The sequence below is a fragment of the Oculina patagonica genome, chromosome 2 (assembly GCF_052425735.1).
Source record: "Oculina patagonica isolate OP01 chromosome 2, crgOcupat, whole genome shotgun sequence".
NCBI lineage: Eukaryota > Metazoa > Cnidaria > Anthozoa > Scleractinia > Oculinidae > Oculina > Oculina patagonica.
The window spans coordinates 22,345,785-22,362,160 of NC_135759.1; the positions used below are offsets into that span (position 1 = coordinate 22,345,785).

The following is a 16,376-nucleotide window of genomic DNA, read 5'->3' on the forward strand; positions in this document are numbered from 1 at the left end:
TTGAAATAGGTTTAAAAAGCGTCTTACCTTGATGTGAAAAGGAAGATCGCCATATCCCAACCTCCTCGATCGATCCAGCAAGCATGAGATTCCCACCCTTGAGAGTAATTTTGTACCATCAGTTTCGTTTCTTGCCAATGAAAATAAAGCGTCGAAGCTTCAGATTCTGAGGGCGCCAGGTGTTTCGCAGAGTCGAGAGCCTATCAACTCTTTTCCTACACAAACCTCTGCCTCATAAATTGATGTTGGAAAAATTTCCTCCCACTCGTCCGGTTCCAAGCTTCCTCGTCCACTGTACATCACGTGATGGAAATCAAAACTCCCGCGCTTTTCGTTACCATAGTGACTGTGTTGAGAAAATCCAAGATGGTGGACAAATTCAGATGAAATTTCCGAAAATTGAAAAGAATACGCTCGTATCGTCGTACAGATAACGAAAAAACTTTTTCACAAAGATGGATAGTAATATTCGGAAGCTCGTTCATGCAGCTACGCAAGAAAACGACCTATCTGCGTTATCTGAGGCTTATAACAAGTTGAAGAAGGAAAGGCAATCTTCTGACGACAAAATTGATGCAGTTTCATCGGACCTTTTTGTTTTGTGCGCCGAAGCAGCATTAAAGGTATGTCTTGTTATGTTATTTATTCGAATGCAGTGGATATGCGCTGTGTTTCACTGGAATTCCTATGACCCATGCATGTAGAAGTTAGTGTGTTTTCATGAATCTCAGAATTAATGCATAATTGAGCTTAATTATTTAATTAATAAGTTATTCATTTATTACTATTTTGTTGTCTGCTTCTATTCCCTGTTTTAATACAAAATTTGAGAAGTTATTATCAAGATAAGGCATTGCAATTATGCAAGATATTGAAAAACGTGCTACTCCAGAAAACATCCATACTGCCTTTGTTTGAATGTATCCTACCCCTCTCCCTCTGGGGTGTGTATGGATATTTTCTGGAAACACAATTTACGGTACATAAATTATTACCTTACATGTAGTTACATGTGGACCAGGGTGCGTTAAAGATTAGGATTAAGCCAAGGTCTTTGAAATGCTATTCAAAGTGGGTAAAATTGCGAGATCTATGAAAACAGGAGCCTGAAACCTGAAACTACAAGCATGTACTCCATTTAATATTTTCATACTTTTTGTTTGGAAAGACATTGCAGTGTCATAAGTTATCAGTTAACTTACCAAAAACTATACATAGAGACCCGCCATGTCTCCCAGTCTGACTGGGACACTTCCAGTTTAAACTAATGTTGTAAGCACCCCTGGGTGGGTCATACACAGTGCAAACCCAAACAGTGGTAACTTGCAGCATTGCCACCCACGATACTTGTCGTTTGTTATTTGTTAAAGAACATACTGAGTTCTCCTGGGAACATTTCAAACTCTGATCTACTACCCTCTACATAGGCGTACGGGCAATTTTTTGCCAGGGGGGGCGGTGAACCATTTGCCCAAAAAATTATCGCAAGTTGCCCAAATTTTTCCGAAAAAGTCGAGAAGAAACGAGGGTCCTGCGATGCACTACCTTATTGTTACTTATTGTCGCGGGACTTCATTTTGGCGATTTTCGCGATTTTCAAAAAATCAAGAAATTAAAGACCCGCGGAAATTAATTCTAACCGATTTCTATTGTATTTTTTATGCTAATTACGTATTTTTGGCCAAATCGCGAAAATTAAGACTCGCGAAATATTCCTGTTCCATTTTCGCGAAATTAAGTGCCCGCGAAAATAAGTAACAATAAGGTAATATAAGCTACCATAGGTCTACATATGAAGGGAAAATATTCTCGTGCAGTTCTTGCATATGAATTTATCATATGGGCTCATAAATCACCTTAAAAGAAATAGCTATCTGCTATTTCGACGGCCGAAGATTTCAATAATGCGATCTTTTCATTGTTGACTACAGATTTGGCATACCGTATGCCCTTTCAATGTTAATAAGTGCGATGTTACTGACACGTTGCCCCATGGTGCTGTTGAAGTAAGTTTTCAATCTGCGCAATGCACACAATGATCTTTCTGCAGAACACGATGTAGCAAGTATCATGCACTGCGAGGATATGTACCACATAAGAAAACTATGGAGACATATCAAATAGAACATTCTCGTGCATTGTCTTCAGCATTTCTGAAACAGTCATGTAGCCTAATCCGCGCAAACGACGAAAACTCGCGTACATTTTCTGCTCGGCTTTCAGAATCTCGCCGTCGATTTTGTAAAATTTAGCAACGCGGGAGAAGCTTTCTTTATCAGGGTCGTGTTTTACCGTGACATAAATTTCCCAAATTGAGTGACCATCATTGTATCCATTATTAAAGGAAATATGAATTTATTTGTTATAACGTTTAGAAAAGGAAGTTCACAATAACTGCTGGCTCAGTTCCACGTACAAGCAACGCTTCTTTGGTGCATTCATCAAACTGTCCATTCACTGGTTCTTTAAATTTAACATCTCACTAGATTCCACGTTCTTTCTGGATGTATCGATTCTCACTGACGTCTCTACTTGAAATGGTGGCCGCCGGAAATTTACGTCCTACAGTTACGAAGATATCAGCGCCTCTCGAAATAAGGAATCTTGGGTAAATCTTGTTAGTGAATCTGGTCTCACATTTAGTCTGGGGCCATGTGTCAGAAAAATCGTTCCCGTGGGCATTTCATGAACATTCTAGTTTCTTTGCAGAAATCTAATCGCAAAAAAGTTGTCTGTAATTTTTTCGAAGAATAATTGTCAAGAAAATAATAACCACGCCGACTTCAGGTTAAAATAGAAAATAAAGAAAACTACTTTAAAAATTGCCTTTGCCCAAATTTCTCTTGCTGCCCAAAAAATCTGAGTTGCCCAAAATTTGGGGGGGCTGCAGCCCCCCCAGCCCCCCCGGCCCGTACGCCTATGACCCTCTACACTTTGCTTTCTATGAATCAGAGACATCTATTGATTATTTAACAAAAAAGTCCTTCCCTGCTATAACTTCATTAACAAGTAACTTACATTGTGGCTAGGTCATTGTGTATGTTGGCCTATGTGCACAGCTGATGATGGTACTGTGAAGTCCAAAATATAACTTTCAGTCCTCCCATCTGCTTTTATTGCTCTGAATATCAGTCATGGAAATGTATTTTATATTACTTTACAGCATGGCCAATTAGATGTCATGGATGACTGTATCAAGATGTTTTTCCTCAAGACTCCTCCTTCTAACCAGTTTTTATGTCGGGCTTATTTGTGTCAAGCTCAGCTAAATGCTCCAACTTCCTCTAAGAATCCAGTAAGACATGATTTTATTACTTGTTAGAATTTGAAACAATGTACGTGTACGTGAATGCAATTAGTGTTAACAAATATAGTGTAAATTGAAGAGCTCGGTGGAAAAAGGGTGTTAAAGATTTTGCCAAAAGGTAATTACTTTTCAAAACATTGCCAAAAGAACTTCAAATTTTGCATGTGGGTTTGTTTACACATGTTCAACATTTAACTGTATTTATTTTCGCTGGCTTCTGCTTCTTTTCCAAGAAATAAGGTATGCATTCCAAATAACTTGATTTTTCCTGCCGGCCTCTTTAGGAATTCCTTTGTTTAAGCGCAACAAAGGAACTACAATAGACGCAGAATGGACAAACCAGGTCTTTTGTAACGTTATGTCTTGAAAACGAAGCAACGACTAGTGAAATGAAATTCAAGCACAATATCAAGCACACATATTAAATAAGCTTACATGCCAAATTTGGAGCTGTTTTGATAATGTTCAATTTAGCCAAAAATTCGAGGGGACATTGCTGCACATACACCTTCAATTTACTATGACGCATACACTTGCCCATACAATATCAATATGTAAAAAAATCAAGATCTTAATACTGTGTATAACTAAATAGTGGAATTTTGTTGCTTTCAATTGGTGTACTACCAAATTATCCTGGGGGGGGGGGCTACCCAAAGAGGTTTTGTACGGGGAGGCTCCGCCCCGAGCTCTTACCCCTTACCCTTTTATATACCATTTTGCCAGAAATTGTACCCCTTTCGTATACTTTTTAATAAAATAGGTACCCCTTTCATGTACCTCAAAGTCATGGCATAGACTTAAGACATGATGTTTTCTTGTCATTTTCAAGTAGCGCTTCATAAATTGAAATAATACAGCTGTAAATTGCATCTGTTCAAAATATTTTAATTAATGGCCCTTTCAAAAACCTAAATGACAGATTTCCATGCCCTTTCGTATACCTAAGCTTCTGAAATCCCTGCCCTTTTATATACCTGAAGCCTGAAAAAGGTACCCCTTTCGGGCGGAGCCTCCCCATATAGGCCATTATAGGGAGTTACCCCCCCTCCCCCGGCAAATTATGTGAGTGTCACTTTGAAAAAGAGTGAAATTAAAGAATTTCTATGCCTTTTAAAAAGAACATCATTCTGAAGTTCATATATAAAATATAAGGAAATGTTAAAAATATTAAATGTCCAAAAGTTAAAGAGATGCTACAAGTTAAAATTGGTAACTATTTTGTAAAAATTAGTTGTTATTGATCCATCTTAAGAGCTTTTATTTGATTTCCTAAATAAATATTCTTCTTTATTGACTGAGGAGCTTTGAATTCATTTTCAAAACTACACTGCATATTTTTTTTAATTGCAGGAACAACTGGACAAAGCTGTAGAATATTTGTTGAAGGCAATCAATTTTGCAAAGAAGAACCCAAGGTTTGAAGTGGTTCCATTACATATGATTCATTTTTCATTTTGTTTTCAAGAGTACCTCATTAACCAAGAACTTATTTTAATTAAATCTTGTATTACAATGTACGTTGTTACTGATTATTTTAGATGGATGTAGGAGTGTTCACACCCCTTGCTTTTGCTTTGGTTCAGCACATTTTTGGCTATAATTTATTGACTTCAGTGTCTTGGGACACAGTTTAGTAAACTTACCATCATGATGAAAGGCTTGTTACTGAGTTCAGGAGGCCAATATGCTCAAAAGGCCACAAGGTTTTATGCCAGGAAGGTCTATGGCCAGTTTTAAGTATGATTGTTATTTTCCAGATACTACTTTCTGGTATACAATGCTTCAGTGCTGTACTGGCAGTTTTGTCGTCCATTCCTCAAGCCCAACTATCGTCAGTACTTGGCTAAAAGTCTTCATCAGGTAGTGAAGGCTCTAGATGATATTGATGACAAAGATTATGGCTGGAGAGCACAACTAATGATGTGAGTAATTACCTTTTCAGATACTTTGTTTGAAGACTTTTGAACAAAATGTATAATAGCATGTGTGCCTGTCTGTGTCTGTGTACCTGCCTAGAGGTGTATGGTGGGAACCGCGGGGCACCTGTGTTAATAGGAATTATTAATATTTTTGTATGTGATTGGGTGTTGGTACGTAGTAGGCAATAGTGCCAATACACCAAATTCCCTTGGGTTTCTACCCTGTAGTGTTAGAGGAAATTTGGGAGTGTGATCCCACAGACAAAGAAAATCTTGACCACGGTGGGATTTGAACCCACTACCTGCCTGTCTGCCTTCCATCCATCCATCCCTCTGCCCATCAATCTCTCTGTCCGTCCGTCTGTATGTCCGTCTATCCATCTGTCCATCCTTTCTTCTTTCCTTCCTTAACTACATCTTTCTGAAGCAGAAATCTTATCCATGATCAGTCTTGTTTAGTTTTTTGCCAACTTGTTGTAGTAATCAAGTTTGCATTTTTTCAACAGTGCACTGATTGAGTGTCACGTGGATGCAGGGCGCAAAGAAGATGCCACACAAATCAGCATTGCCACCTTGGCTTTTACTAAGAGCAATGTTCCCTCATCGTACACAACTGTTCTTGGACTGCAGGTGTGGTGTTAACCCCTTTTACATCAGTGATTTTGTTTTTGAAAATATCCATTACCCTCCCATGGAAGGTTATTGATTTGAACCCCCACACCTGCAGAAATTCCAGTAATGTCAATTCTGGATCAGTATTTTCCCATTTCCTTTATATCAACTGGAAATAGAGTGTTGTGTCCTAGAATAGCAAATCATGTACATGTACCTTCAAACCACAAAATAATATTCTGAAGAGCTTCATAAGTAGAGATACTGACAAAGTAGTCTAACAGAGTAGCTGTCTTTTATTTTCTGTTCCAATGCCAGGTTCGTCACCGACTGATTGATCTTTCCAAAGCATCAAAAGAAGCCAGAGCTTCAAATGAGTTGTACATGTTCTACAAGATCCAGAGATTAAGGACGTGAGTTATAGTGTAGTAATACTTCAAACATGAGAAAGTGTTTGTCACATTTCATTTCCAAACATTGAGAAACATTTAGTCACCTTTCTAATTTTCTTTGTTTTAACTTAATGAATTATTAATTTGAGAAGATGATTTCAAAGTCAGAATCTTTAAGGAATGTTCAAGACCTTCATAACATCCTAAACTTATTCTTACTGGAGACCTGTGTTATTGTTACTTACAGTCTATCTACAGATGTTTTTAGACATGCTTCCCAACAACCTGGGAATGTCAGATCAGAGCTGTCTTGTTCTCCCTCAACCCAAGCACACATTGTTGAGTAAATCCTCGTCTCAGGAAAGAACATTAATATGAATGCAAATAAAATCCTACAAAATCAAAAAAAAATTTCCAAAAATTTTCCAGTTGCTTGTGATTATAAGTTGAGGATGAGCTCTCTTTATTTTCTTATTTTTTTTTTTACCCAAACTTCTGCTCATAAGACAGTTTTCCAAAAACTTCACATATAGGAATGCAAAGAAAATTATTCTTTTTTCCCTTTCTTTCATGTTGTCATTTTCTGATAGTGTTTTAAAATTTAAAGCATTGCACTGTAAAATTAATGAATACAGAGCAAGTAATAATGCAAATCTGAGCAAAAGTAAAAAATGGCCTAGAATTCAACATAGGCTGGTTATGCACTTAGCCCTTCAATTATGGCAATAATTATCTTTTTATATAGTGAAATAAAATCCAGATTTTTTGTGGCACCAGGATAACTATTAAAATGCATTTTCTATCCACAGCTTGATTGAAGCAGATGAAAAAGTTGACATAGAACAGGAGCTTAACAAAATCTACAAAGCAATAGTGAAAGGTGTAGATGCTACAGACCGTGCCAGTACTGCCATGTCTACCAGCACCACTACCAGCAAGGCCAGCTCACCTTATGTTGTTGGTAGTAACGACAGGTAAACACATAGAGGTTAATACATGGTTGCGAGAGATATGAAATTTCTCTACGAGTGTTCAAATCGAAATTGCATGAGTGAGCGCACATATCTCCAAGCAACCATGTATTATTCTGTTTGTTATATAAACCTTCTAATTACCATGTTTCCGACCATTTCTCGAAGATTTTCGAAAATTTTCAAAATGTTGTCCGAAGGTCATATGAATGTTTCCAAACATTTTCCGAACTTTTCTGAAAACTTCTGAAGATTTCCGAAGATTTACAAAGATTGCTGAGGAAGATCCGAAGATGTTTTGACTTGATAAACTTTGGCTCTTTGAGAATTTAAACATGGCAAACTCTGTGAGCTGATTGGTCAAAAATGATATCACGCATGTGTGGATATCATTTTTATCAACACATGTGATACCTTTTTTAACTCGGAAAAGAGTTGTAGTTGTAGTCACTCCTTCCCTCCTTCACTCCTTCCCTCCTTTCCTCGATTCCTGTAAACGTAGGCACCCAATACATGCAAGTGTTTTACGGCCTCTAGAGAATTAGACCTGTTCTCTGATAACCTACATTTCTAGTTAAATTAAATAATATTAACATGCTTAATTACCAGCCGAAATATTGTATTAATGCCAGTTTTCTTGAAATGCCGTATTTATTTAGCTATAAGCCGAGACTCAGTTAGAACCAGTTAGACTCCGACAAAAAATAAACCTTAAACACTCGGATATAAGCGGAGACCCAATTTTTCCTTCAAACTATAAGACAATCCATGCGCAGCAAATCAACATATTCGTTAAATCATTCGTTAAATCACAACTATGTAATTGAAAAAACAATATATTACTGATAGATGATGAAGATGATGTACATACGCGTGACAGGGATCCATATTCGTTTTTTCTCCAAGTCGTCAGCCGGGCAAGTATGCAAGATGACATACTTGCCCTGGCAAAATTTTACTTGCCCGTTGAAAAGTGAAGAATGGCGACCGTACAACAAGTAAACGAAAAGTTGACTTTTTTGTTATTATCACATGTATGTAACACTGTGTATACATGAAATCTTCAAGACAACGAATCTGTTTTAATAAAGTTTGATTCACAAGTATTTGTTAATGAGACTTTTTACTTGTCTACCTTGGCTGCCGGTTTACAAATTTCACAAAACATCACGCCCCCAAGCGGCTTGCGATGTTGCGGAAGCGTATGATGCGGGCACAAATGAAAGCCAGGGCCTCTTCGACTGCAACCACGGAAGAAAAGAACGCTTTTGCTCTTCTTATTCATATTTGGTTTGTTTTTCTGAAGTGTTAACATTGCTTTTTTTTCTTTGCTGGCGGCGCCAGACCAAGATAACGGCAAATTTTGATCAAAACATCAGCTGATGCGATCGCCTCGTGTTTTCGCGGATGCAGCTGCAGTACAAAATATCAGCGGTTGAGAGCTTGAAAATTGAGCCTGCAATGATTTCATTGATGGAAAATACCGCATCAGCCAAGATGGCGGCCAAAATTATGATTTTATCGCGACAGAAAGTTGCAAATTATGTTCTGTTTTCGAAAAGTTATGAATGGATGACAAGTGGTCAGAACGCAAGTAACTCATAAGAAAACTTAATAATTGTTTTTTTTTTTTCATTAAGTCAAACTTAAGTCGTCCAGCGGACGAGTTTATGTAATCATTTGGTCGTCCATACGATGTTTCAGTCGTCTCGGACGACCGGACGACTGCGAATATGGATCCCTGGGCGTGACACAAAATTCACCTGAGTTCAGAATCCCATCTCAAACAATCACGCGTTCTTCCGCAGAATTAAGCGGTTACCGATCATCATGCCAAAAGCTTCTCGTTTTCAAACAACCAAACCTTCAAATTGAAAGTTGTTGCTGAGGGACAGACCATTCAGAACAACTGCAAAATCGCCAGAGAATGCGGGATGATTCAGTGAATCTTCAGATCGCTACCGAACAATTTAAATTTAACTTTAGATGTCATCGAAACGAAACACGATGTGCTGTTACCATTTGTCAGGTATCCTGAATCCAATCATACTCTTCTGAAGTCATTTCTTTTAGCTGAGAAGTCGTGTTATTATAAGTTTTCGGTTTTGAACAAAAATATTACAGTCAGCCGATCGTGTTACAATGTTTGGGAATGACCGCTTCTGATTGGCCAGTTTCTGGTGTCGCCACAGCAAGTCAAAACAAAGGTCGATTCCTTCTCTCGAAGAGTTACATTAGCTGTGATACTGCAATTTAACTAAACTTTATAAGGCGAAGGAACAGAAACAGTCTCAGCTAGAAATTGTAGAAGAAATTACAAGGAAAATGTTCAAGACATGCGGGATTTTGAATGCTCTCGACAGTTCAAAAGACGATCACCTATGCTGACAAAAAAATATTCGCTAATTTCAGAGCGAGCCGATTGACGACGAGTTCCAGCCTACATGTAAATAGTGAGGAAAAGACGAATAAAAACTTCATTCTTAACGTTGCTTCATTAAACCAAATGGCTTTTAAGGAGCCGCCACTTATATATATAAATAAAAGGTGATGACCAAAAATACATTACAAACTCTTGTAATTTTGGTTTGTTGATGATCGCTCGGCTTGCAGATGAATATTTTGAACATTCAAATTCAAGACTCTTTTCTAGTAGATCGAATTTTTTTCGGCGGAAGTACTCAGCTAACAGCCGCACCCCCAATTTCGTTGCATGATTTTTGACCAGTTCTAAGATTTGGTTAAAAAAAAAATCAGCTTATAACCAATAATTATTATTTTTCATGACCTTCAAAATCCAAAAGGAATAATAAAATAGAGAAATCAATTTGCAACGGATGGGAACTCTATCTCTAGGCCTTTCAGCCTGCTTTCGATTAGCAGCTAGATGACAATCAACTAAGTGAATTTAACTGAAGTGCATGTGGAAGTTAAACATCATTTGTTTTAGCAAACCTTTTATTTGTTGTTTTAATTTTTGTTTCATAATAACTTTTCCAAGTTTAGTGGCTTATAGCCTTTTTGATTATCGATTTGCTTCCACTCACTATACCACTGCAGTTTATATAATAGAATAATACTAGTTATACAATGTTTTCAATTGTCATATCCTGAATTTAATCCAGCAAATAATTTTCCTGCGTGCAAATTTATTGTGAACTTGAAAAGCTTTTAATGCTATGGTTCTTTCATCTGCTTTCCAAATTGCCCCAAAATACAATATCATAGCTGAATTCATATCAGAGACAGAAAGCCGGCTCAGATGGGAAACTTATAACTTCCCAGTTTCTTCTTCAGTGCGCATGCTTGATGTACATGTATGACTTGGAATGACCTTGTGACATGAATTACTTGTGCAAGAAGGATCTACACAAACAATTACCTCAAATCTTCTTTAACTGCCCATTTAATTTAATTTCTTATACTGCACATATTTCAGGATACCACTTCTCATTGAGTTGGCCAGACTTTCCTTGGAGCATAATAAGCATGAGTTGGCTGCTGACTGTCTTGAAAATGTTAAGGGTGGAGTTAAGGTAACAATGCAGAGAGCTTTGCTGAGGCCTCATTGCAGCTGCTGTCTTGAATACTAAGATTGACATACACGTACACAGGGCTGCAGATACATGTAAACAGTCGGCCGACCAAAATTTGCTCATGTCCGACGAAATGTGGTCGGTCATGATGTTGGGACAATTTTTTGATCGTAAATAATTTTACGGCAACGATAGATAAAAATCTGCTGTAAGTAAACAAGATTGAAACAGAACACAAGAAAAGTGATAGCTCGGTAATTTTAGGAAATAAAATTCCACCCTTTGTTTTTGGTGATGTCCGACCACAATTTTGTTTTGTCCGACCAAGATGGTGTCTTAGTAGGAAATATGTCCTTTCAAGTGAAAAAAATTATTTGCAGCCTTGTGTACAGCTCTTGAATATATGTCACAACTACCAGATGTCAGTAGCTACTGGCATCTTACAAACTAAGGATTTTTTCACGATGTCAACAAAACCGACAAATTCGCCGCAAACAGAACAACTTAATTTGCTGGACAGAAGACTGATCAAAACTAACTTACATTGTGTTATGTAACTTTCCAATTGTTGTTAAAACAACTTTACATCTGTCTTAGAACCTATAACACCATGGCAAAACTAACCAATCAGTTGCAACACACCAGACTTTGTCAACTTTTCATTTGACCCTGAAGAAGGTGACTTCCACTCACTTGGTTCCAATGTCAGTCACCAACTACAGTTCTTTCTCAGGACTACTCTTACCTCTTACCTTACACCATTACACAATACAAACATGTCGTAATTATGTGGTGTCGATCTTGGATTTCATTTGCAACATTCTGTTCATTCTGCCCCTGGGAGCAGAATGGACGGAATGGCGTTCTGTCCATTCTGGAATGGGAATGCAGAATAGAAAAATGTGCGCATTTCACATTCTGGCCATTCTCATTCCAGAATTGTGAATATAAAAAATGTGCCCTTAGTCATTTTATATACTGTTATGTTAATTACCATTAAGCATAATAGTGATGCTGTATGAGGGTAATTAAATAGTTGTGAAATAATGGCATAATAATTATGTGAAACATTGAGCATAATGTGGACATCCCCAACACATAAGGATTCCACTTCTTATATAACAGAGTTCTGAGACGTTATTGGAAATCGAGTTCATGAAGTGTGAGTTGATGGTCCAGTCCCTTGGAGAAAAAAAGAAAACTACAGCAAGTCTGTTGTGGAGGTGAGCATCTTATTACCCTAGCAACACCCTTTGAAGGTCAGTAAAATGGTATTTTTCAATGTGGAACATTTTTTTCACATCACATTGTTTCCTTTTTTTTTCAGAGACGTATCCAAGCAATCAGAAAACTGGAACAGTACATAATGACAGCTGTTAGAATGGGAAATCCTAATGTTATACAGGTTTGCTTGATTTCCTACAGAGTAAATCTTTTCTAATATTATTACTTGATTTAGTTGGAATATTCACCATATATCTTGTTGTCAGAATAGTTGGCAGTACTTTGCTCTACCTCACTCAAAGGAGTTAGCTACTTTTTCCCTTAAGTTGAAGAAATTAAAGAAAGATTCTTTCAAACAGTTGGTTATTATGCTCAAACAGAAACCCATAAGGGTTGAAACCTGTAACTCCCTATGATTCGCATTGTACAAAGCGTTTACACATTTGTCTCCATTAAGTACCATATTTTGAAAATCAGAAAAGAAAATTAACCAATCAAAATTGCAACATTTGGATTAAATTCACAGCGCGCGCTAGCTCATGCTCAATGGCGTAATCTTGTTTTTGAACAATCTTGGTTGAATAAAGTTAAATTTGGTTAAATTCTCCTGTTTTGTCGTTGTTATTAGTAGTCTGGAGAACATTACTTGGACACGCTTAATGATTTTCTTTAGTTTCTGTAAGAATTTACGGCGTTTAGGTCGGAATTCAAGCAACTCTCAGCAAAACGGGAAAAGGTTGTTGCGTATATCATAACATGCGTAAAGCATTCGCGTACACACTCTTTGTGTTTCCAAATATGGTACTTGGCAAAACTGAATATTCAAGCACTGTGAACGCGTGTTACACGTTTCAACCCTTATGAGTTTCTTGCTCAAACCAGCTGCCTACTTCAAATTTATTGAAACCCCTGAGCAGTTGAAGTGTGTACATTAGCCACACAAATCTGGCTTTTAATTAAATTAGCAGGGTGTCCATGTTAATTCCATTGGGCAAACATAATTATGTAATTGACATAAAAGCTAAATAGAGACGCTGTAACAAATTTCTTGGTGTACCATTAAGTCCATATTCCACTGTTATTGACTAGGTGTATTTTGTTTTTTGCAGGCGGGATGTGTAACAATGTGGAATCTTGCTCTACCTCTGCTGCAGTCAAACTTGAGACATCATGTGAGAAAACCACTTACACTTGCTGCACAAGCCTTGGAGGACATTGACAGGTAAATCTGGCTATTCAGCATTAAACATACGTATACCTACTAATGGTACAAAACACTACTATCAAACATAATCAAGAATGCATAAACCTGTGTAATCAAACTTTTGCAATGTTCTGAGAGCACAGATGGCTTAATGGTAAGTCTGGTGGACTCCAAATTGAGTGGCTGGCTGAGTTAGTTCTGTCATGTTCATAGGCATTAAACATAAGGCACTCTAACAGTGGCTTCTTTTAACCAGTGAATTGTTAGGGGAACCTCTGATGGACTAGCATTCCATCCAGGGGAGTAGCAAAATCCTAGATCTATGCTTCTTGCTATACATGTAGGAGGTGAGCACTGGCTTAAGGTAAGCCATAGACTTAAAGAGAGGCTCAAAAACTCTGTTAACCCTGTTTCTGTGTTTCTTCAGTTTGTTGGTTTTGCTTCGGTGCCAAATGCACGCAGAACTGGCAAAGTGTGAAGAGGCTGAAGACCAGCTGGAGAATGCTGTCACACATCTAAGAAAGGCAATAGAGATGGATGACTCAGGACAGTACAGTGACAGACTGAAGACTGCTCTTACAAGGCTTCAGTTGAGGGCAACTCTATATAAGACTCCAGAAAGACCAGAAGATTTGGCTGCCATGATTATTGAACAGGTGAGGCTAAGTAACTGGGTTCAAAAACGATTCAGATTGGGGGTCTTCAGTATGACGGCCTTGTCTTTCATGTTGTGAAGCAAAATTTCAGGATTTATGATCTCCTCAATAGTATGGACGTTCACTTGGTCTCAGGGAAGCCTCTGTAATACAGACGTGTAGCTCTGCCCCTTTTGGTGTCTGTATTAAACAATTTAGCTTGGCACATTTTGGCTGACCTGCCTGTATTTTAATCCTAGATTATAATGATGTACAACATATTAATAGGCAATTATTTACCTAGAAAGGATTTTCTAGAAATTTACACATGTATGAATTTTTTATTTTCCTTAATGACAAGGTGAATGCAATAAGGGGGTGAGACATGCAAAGATATGCTCTGTACCTAGCTAGCTGAGTTAATTGGTATTATGGTATTGAGCAGAGGAATCAGCTTTCTTTTCAGACTTTCATAGTTTCTTGAGTGTATTTTACTGCTAAAAAATAGAAGCTGTAATGATTGTCATTGCTAACTGCACAAACTATTTGTACTTCAGGCAAGAGCCAGTGATGACTCCAGTACAGTTCGCATGAAGAGAGCTTCCTTAGTGAAGGCAGGCGAGGCCCTATCACCTGATGCGTTCATGCTTGTTCTTGATGGGGAAAGTAATACAAAGGACCCATCGACTGGCAAAGGTCCACCTACTGCTTTAGGAAGACTGGCTGGCAGGGCAAAGCAGTTTGAGAAAGGAGTCAGCAAGGCTTCTGGCCATTTGAAGAGGCTAGGAGATGAAAATGACCAGGAAAGGTTAGTGAAATTGTACCAGGTTTAGTAAGTACAATGTACTGTCCTTAGTTTGTGATTCTGAAAAAGAGGGATTGCCAGTTCAGAATCTCAGTCATGTACTGTGAAATACATTGATTTATTTAGGTTTTAGGTTGACGTATTTAGTTTCTTGGCTTCTAGAAGGTAATAGTTTCATTTTGTTCATTTAGAGTTCGTATTTGGGCAGACCTAGCCAAGACAGCTCGTAAACAACAAGTCTGGGATGTTGCACGTGTTGCTGCCAGATTCTGCCTTCTGTATGATGATAATCGTTGGTCAAAGAAACATTCTAGCAGCACTTCTGAAAAAAATGGTGAGGGTAATGCAGAAAAGGATGAACCAACATGGGCCAAGTCGCCAGTTCCTGGTGAAACAGGCAGCAAGCTTGATGCAACAGGGATGAAACTTTTGTATCCTGAGGGAATGACATCATTTACTGTGGAACAGGATTTGTTGAGGACATTAGCTGAAGTTCGTTTTATATTTGCTGAGGTATGCACACTGAGTTAGAAAAATGTGTAACTTTTAACTCTTACAGAAATTTAACTATTATGCAGAAATAATGTGAACAATTCATCACAAAATTAAATCATAATTTAATAAATTGGCTTTTACACACATCAAGTGATTTCTACCAGGTTTTGATGAGAAATCCCTTCTCTTTTGTATCTGCCAGGATATTAGTGATTTACAACATAAACAACCTGAGAAATGTTACGTTAATTTTGGTTTTCTTTCTTATCTTATTTTTTTGGGAAAAATTCCTTTATTAATATGCTGGTAATCAATACAAAACCACACAGACTATATTCCTTTCGTCAACCATTACCACTCAATGGAATTTTTGCATTTTATTTTGTTCTTCAGCTAAACCATTTTTGCTGTTGATGTACTGACTGATTGGTATCCGTGCGAAAACATTTGTGGCGTGTCAGGACACCCTACATTCTTACCTGATTTAACATCCGCACAGCGCCTAGTCCAAAAGTACAACTTAGTTTGTCACTGTATTGCCAAAGAAATAATCTTTATTTAATGATGGTAACTGTGCGATTTTAAGCAAGCAGTAACAATTATAATGGTTTTCGTTTGACAGGCCTTGGTACAGTTGCTAAGAACAGAAGGAGTACAACTAGGCGACAAACCTGTCCCACCTGAGGACACTATCAAGTTGCGCCCCAAGAGATACGGCGATCAGCCTGTCAATTTTGATGACATGCCAGAATGGGTCTCCTATTGGTAAGAAACATTTTTGGTGTAGTGATCTTACAACTTGAGGTTGTTGTAAATTTTTATGATGGTTGATGACATGAGTTTTCTCTCTGATCTTTAGTGACTGGATTTCATCCCTTTCAAATGAAGTTATTTACAGTTTCCAGCGTGCAGCAGAAGTTGGTGTGGAACTGAAAGAACCTTGGCTTGTATGTAATGCTGCTGTGTACTTGTGGAATTACACCACCCACCTGCTGTCACAAGGAAGACACAAGGAGGTCATTCCCATATACTCTACAGTGTTAGAGGCCATGAAGCTTACAGGACATGCAGGGTAAGCTACCTGTAACTGCTTGTTGTTGATGAACGCTAGTAAATATAATTCATTATGTTGGGATTTTGGGATTAACAGTTTGACTGCAAGCTCAAGGTTTCTATCGGCTGACAGTAAATCTGCCGAGGGGAAAAGCCCCAATCCAGCTATCAAAGTCGATAAAAAATAGAGAGTGAGTAAAACCCAGTGGTTGTCCTATTT

At 37.8% G+C, this 16,376-nt stretch overlaps 1 protein-coding gene across 1 annotated transcript in view; it reads left to right on the forward strand.

Annotated features, from left to right (window-relative positions):
* The first annotated feature begins 360 nt into the window (after window positions 1-360).
* The window catches only part of LOC144643493 (cilia- and flagella-associated protein 46-like), a 45,428-nt gene continuing 29,412 nt past the window's right edge, over window positions 361-16,376 (forward strand). The window contains 17 exon segments of the mRNA XM_078502758.1: window positions 361-623; window positions 3,164-3,295; window positions 4,661-4,725; window positions 5,068-5,232; window positions 5,736-5,859; window positions 6,160-6,254; window positions 7,043-7,207; window positions 10,644-10,740; window positions 11,866-11,926; window positions 11,929-11,963; window positions 12,068-12,145; window positions 13,074-13,186; window positions 13,596-13,824; window positions 14,361-14,611; window positions 14,800-15,121; window positions 15,726-15,868; window positions 15,963-16,175. Of these exon segments, the coding sequence (XP_078358884.1) occupies window positions 456-623; window positions 3,164-3,295; window positions 4,661-4,725; window positions 5,068-5,232; window positions 5,736-5,859; window positions 6,160-6,254; window positions 7,043-7,207; window positions 10,644-10,740; window positions 11,866-11,926; window positions 11,929-11,963; window positions 12,068-12,145; window positions 13,074-13,186; window positions 13,596-13,824; window positions 14,361-14,611; window positions 14,800-15,121; window positions 15,726-15,868; window positions 15,963-16,175 (2,456 nt within the window). The 5' untranslated portion in view covers window positions 361-455.